The 5,314-nt window shown below is 41.2% G+C and overlaps 1 protein-coding gene across 3 annotated transcripts in view; it reads right to left on the minus strand.

The window, feature by feature from the left end:
• mmp16b (matrix metallopeptidase 16b (membrane-inserted)) overlaps positions 1–5,314 on the minus strand; it is a 37,599-nt gene that overhangs the window by 17,928 nt on the left and 14,357 nt on the right. For 2 of the 3 annotated variants that reach the window (XM_016489583.1, XM_016489592.1), the window contains exon 4: positions 2,224–2,543. In XM_016489583.1, the coding sequence (XP_016345069.1) occupies positions 2,224–2,543 (320 nt within the window). The remainder of the gene's footprint in view (positions 1–2,223; positions 2,544–5,314) is intronic. The other variant, XM_016489587.1, reaches the window with a different exon arrangement.

Consider the following 5,314-nt stretch of genomic DNA (forward strand, 5'->3'; position numbering starts at 1 on the left):
GGGCTCTCCCTTCCGGTGCAGCAGAGCCGCAGCTCCCTTCGGTCGTAGTGAGAGCCCTCCATCTGACGCTTTAAACCACGCCACGTATTCGGCTGCAAGAGGGACTCTCCCTTCGGATGCAGCGAGAGTCCCTCACCTGGCCTTCCATTGTGCTCCTCATTCGGCGACAGGTAGGGCTTGCCATCTGACGCGGAGAGTCGCAGCTCACGTTCAAGCACCGCATGACCCCTCCCCGTCGCCCTGCCGCCTCCTCGCACACCCTACTTTTCTTCACGGCACGCATATTTTTGGGGGCTACTTACAGTTTTCTCTCCGGCTGCCATTAGCTTCTTTTGGGGAGTTCTCTGGGTTCGGGCTTTAACCCGAGCGCGGAGTCCTCCCTCTGGACAGCACGCCAAATATGCTACTAATTGCTTAATCACATTATATGTTAGTGCGAACTCGTGAAATTATGTTTTATTAACAAGGTTCGGGAGGAGCACGATTAGATAATCAATCAGTCTGGCCCAGGTGGAGCCTGTCAGCTAATCACCTTAACAAGCACATACGTGTGTGTATATATATATATATACAGCCAACTTCCCTCAGTTCCACAAAAGTTTTCCAGCATCCCGCCTCCACCCCATCACCGCACTACTAATCTAATTTCATCCCATTCTTGGGATGGGGGGCGAGTTCTCTGGGTTCGGGCTTTAACCTGAGCTCGGAGCCCTCCCTCTGGACAGCACGCCAAATATGCTACTAATTGCTTAATCACATTATATGTTAGTGCGAACTCGTGAAATGTATCATGGTTTCCACCAAAAAAAATTTACCTGTTTTTAATCTTGGTAAGAATAAAAAGTGTTTCTTGAACATCAAATCAGCAAATTAGAATGATTTCTGAAGGATCATATGACACTGAAGACTGTTGCTGAAAATTCAGCTTTGCCATTACAGGAATAAATTACATTTTCAAATATATTAAAATAGAAAATAGTTATTTTTAATTTATTTAAATATTATTTCACAATCTTACTGTTTTACTGTATTTTTAATCAAATAATTGCAGCCTTGGTGAGCATAAGATACTTAAAAAATCCCTGACCCCAAACTTTTGAACGGTACAGTGTATATACAGAGTTCTGGCATGAAACTCTAGATGGCACAGTCTGATAGGTCTAACTCAATCTGACCTAATTACATCATTATCACATGGCACAGCTGATTGGTTCTCTCCTGTATCGGTAGCCAATGAGCTCGCTGCTCAACATTCAAATATATGACTAGTGCTTGCCGTAGGGTGCAGCTTGCTTCAGAAACACTTCACCTTCCCCAGCTCCACCTGTATAGATCTGCTACGAGGTGATTCATGTATGCTATGGGGTTATTCCATGTATGTTATATTTGCAGCAGCAATATTTCTTACATGCCAACAGCAGCATTTTGTGGATGTATTGGCAGTAGCAAGTCTCGGTACTTCCTCTGCCACAGCAGCAGCAGCATAGCAGATCTATTCCGCCAAGACCAAATACATTAACATTGTCATGTACATTACCATGCCAATCCCTCCAAGAGTTTTCATGACAGAAATGTAATTATCCACAATTCATCTTTGTATACTGATAGACTCTAGTCACTGAGTGCATATATATGCAGATATTGATGGGTTGTGGATTAAAAATAAACAATATTTCTGTGAATGCTAGATTCCGTAGCATCTGTGATCTTGAGATCTGTAAAATAACATTTGTACAGTATTCAGCATCATTACTCTGCCCCGCTGATCATAAATATGGCCGTAAAAGTATGTTAACACATTGAACTTCACTGTAAAGTGTTAAAAAATTACATCTGGTACTAATGGCTCCAGCACATTTAATGGCTGTCAAGCTGGTTAAAGAAGAATACGGTGCTGAGTTTGTACTTGAATACCACGCACAGGTGGTGCAGCAGTTTAGTGAATTCTCCCCTTAGTATTTACAAAGCTACAAACAGCACAGTTCGCTAATACACTAATTTCAGCATTTGAATTATAGCACTAATTACTTTAAGTGAGTCTTGTTTTGCAGAATTGCTCTTCGCTTTAGCTATTACACATTGTGAAGCAATTTCTTTTTCAGTGGTGCTTGTGAAAGTCTCCAGATGTCATTAATGATTTAGTTGCTTTGTCACTTTCACATTCCTGCTGAAACAGCAACTTTATTTCTTTGTTAATTGTTGAAATTGAAAATGTGGCCTAACCTGCCATTCTCTCACCATCATGGTTTGGGTTGCCCAGCGTCCAGGGTTCATCTGAGTCAAAGTGAGTGTCGCCCCCTATGCCCGGCCCTGGGAAATAAGCGTGTGCCAGGAAGCCTCCTTCTCCATCAAAAGGAGAGCTATCACCATGGAAACCAGAGGCAAAGATGATGGTGATGTCGACGTCACGTTTGCCGCTCTCCAGAGCGCTGTAGGGCACGGCCTCAAAACGTAGTGGTGTGACACCTTGCCATACGTCAAACGCCCGGCGAATGGCCTCATGCGTTTCTCGTGCTCCCACTTTCGGAGTGACATTTTTAATACTAAAAACAGAAAAAAACAAATATTTACTAGTAAATATTAACACTAAGCCATGGCAAAGTTCAATTTATGGTTTGGTTTACGCTTGATTTTGTTTTTTATTGCTTCTTAATGCCTTAAAACTTTGTACTTCAGGGCTTGAATTTGATAGGCACAGAATGCAGATGAATAACCATTTCTGTAATTTCATTCTCACAACTGGATAAGAGAAATGATCAATAACCAAGCCACTGTAGATGGGCCCTGTTATATAAATAAATACATTCTGTCTTTTTTATTCCTGTAGTTGGAACGTCAGGGATCTAAGAGATGTGATGTACAATTTATACACTGTAAAAATTCCCACTTCCATTTTGTCACACAAACCCTGTTTTAAAACTAGCTTCGAAAATTCACCCATAACTCTATTTGCGTTTAATTTTGTTACAAAATCAGTGCATTATAAAACTCTGTACAACCTTAGATGTTTGTTCTGATAGCTGATACATGAATTAGACAAATGTAAGTTGTTTAATGCAAAGTCTGCAAAAATAACATGTTTTACATGTTATGCACAATATGCAAATGCAAGTTTATTTGAATAGCGTATTGTGTTATGTTCAAGTCCAAATTGATACAATTGATTTAAGTGGATACAACAAATTATTTCATAAGTTGAGTAAACTTTTAAAAAGCCTTAAAGCTGGTTGCCTTATTTATTTATTTGATATAATCTTCTATTTTTTACAGCATCTTGTTTAATCATATATCTTGTACATACAAATATAGTCTTATTTGTATTTGCTAAAAAAAATTTTTTTTGAGATTGCGTCTATGTGAGATTTCATAAGATATTAGCATCAAAACCTTCACTATTATCGAAATCTACCACTATCAAATGTCATAGTAAAAACCCTCACTATTATGATGTGTTAATATCACAGAGAAGAGAAGCATTTTGAATTCTAAAGTGAACTGCACCAACTGCCCTCAGACTGGCATCTCTGCTGAATTTCCCACATTGAAGTTTTTATCTTCCTCTAACAGACTGAGAGGCCCTGAAAATCTCAGCTGACTTTTCTCTATAGAGGCCAGTCACTCACTGCCAAGCCTGTCTTCATTTACATTCCATTTGCATAGGTGACCCATCAGTTAAAAAAAGCTGGATTTGAATAAATCATTTCCATTATCGCCTGCTGTAACCGGGAAAGTCTAAATTGAGGTGAGAGAACACTCTATTTCCACCGAGCCCTTTAGAAGGTAATCTTCAGGGAATTCAAATATGTTTCTTGAAGGTTAAAGAGTGAATGCTGGAGGTTATTATATGCTTGGCTGTGTCTTCATTGCAGAGCAGCATATAGGATGGCAGTGACAGGATGATTTGAGCGACGTCTGTCTGTTTCAACCTATCAGGTGTTGGTTTATCAAGATTCTGTAAACTGTTCCTCATCTTAAGAATTACACATCAGATAGAGGACAGTATTTACACCAGATGTCAGGCGAAATGTAAACAGGAAGTGACATCAACCAAAGTAAAGAATGGTCAAGGACATAGAGTCAAACAAAAGCAACCAAGCCGCATAAGCTGCAGTCACACCAGACTTTGAGCATGCAACATTTCTTTGGATGCTGCAATGGTTGTGATATGATGTCATACTCTGCAGCGTCTTTTTAAAAACTTAAATTCAACACATAACAAATAATAATAAATCCAAAATGTAAAAACATACAATCTACTCCACTTTCAACTGCAATGCTGCAGTTTTAGATTTATGTTGTCATGCTGTAACGTATCAGTCTTCATTGCAAGCGATTGCAATTATAAGCAGATGTAATATGTATAAGCATATGTAAAATAAAGTGATCATCAAACATTAAATAGCATATAAATCAAAACTGCACACTACCGAATGAAATGTCAACCCAGGAAGTGGTATGGCACTGTGCATCTTAGGGGTGTTTATGGACGCGATCTACTCCATCTATGTTTTGATCATCGTTCTCAATCTGATCCAAAAACGTGATATTCTCTGCTTTTTGTTCAAATTGTTGGTTTTTTATGAAACTTACCCACATTCAAGTGTTGATCAAAAAAAGAAAGCATGAAGCTAGAATAAAACGTCTCGGTTATGTATGGTAACCCTCGTTCCCTGAAGGAGGGAACGGAAACGTCACGTCGGATGACCGACGAATTGGGATCTCGCTTAGAGAGACCAATCTACTTAGAGTGTAAACTAAACGAGCCAATGCACATTGGCATGCGATTATTGCATCCAGCTGCCGCTGATCACAGCGTGAGTATAAGTAGGCAGCAGATGCAGTGCATATTCAGGTTTTCGCTGAGGAGCCGAGCCGGTGACCCGCAAAGTCTGACCACGGGGTGAAGGTTTGGCGGAAGGCCGGTGTCACTTGGACCCGGTGAGTGCTGCATTGCCACGCCCACCTCGGGACTCGGCCATGGAGTCAGTGCTGAAGCGGTCTCATATGAAGCAGCCCCAGTGGCGTGACTGCCACCGTAGCTGCCATATGCCCCAGGAGCCTCTGAAATTGTTTCAGTACGTAATGGAACTCCGCCCCTTGAGGAAACGGAGCTTGGCCCGCGACTCCGAGATGATCATCTTCCCGCAATGAGAAGATGACTCATCCACAAACGCCACCAGAGCGTGCTACATGCCCATGCACGAGAGGCAGCGATCGTGACCATCACCCAGTGCCAGGTAACGACCGCATCCAGAAACGCCCGGGGGATACGTTGTCTATAGCAAGACCCACATCGTCTTTACAAAGACGTAAC

Source organism: Sinocyclocheilus anshuiensis, unplaced genomic scaffold (assembly GCF_001515605.1).
Source record: "Sinocyclocheilus anshuiensis isolate Anshui unplaced genomic scaffold, SAMN03320099.WGS_v1.1 scaffold894, whole genome shotgun sequence".
Lineage (NCBI taxonomy): Eukaryota > Metazoa > Chordata > Actinopteri > Cypriniformes > Cyprinidae > Sinocyclocheilus > Sinocyclocheilus anshuiensis.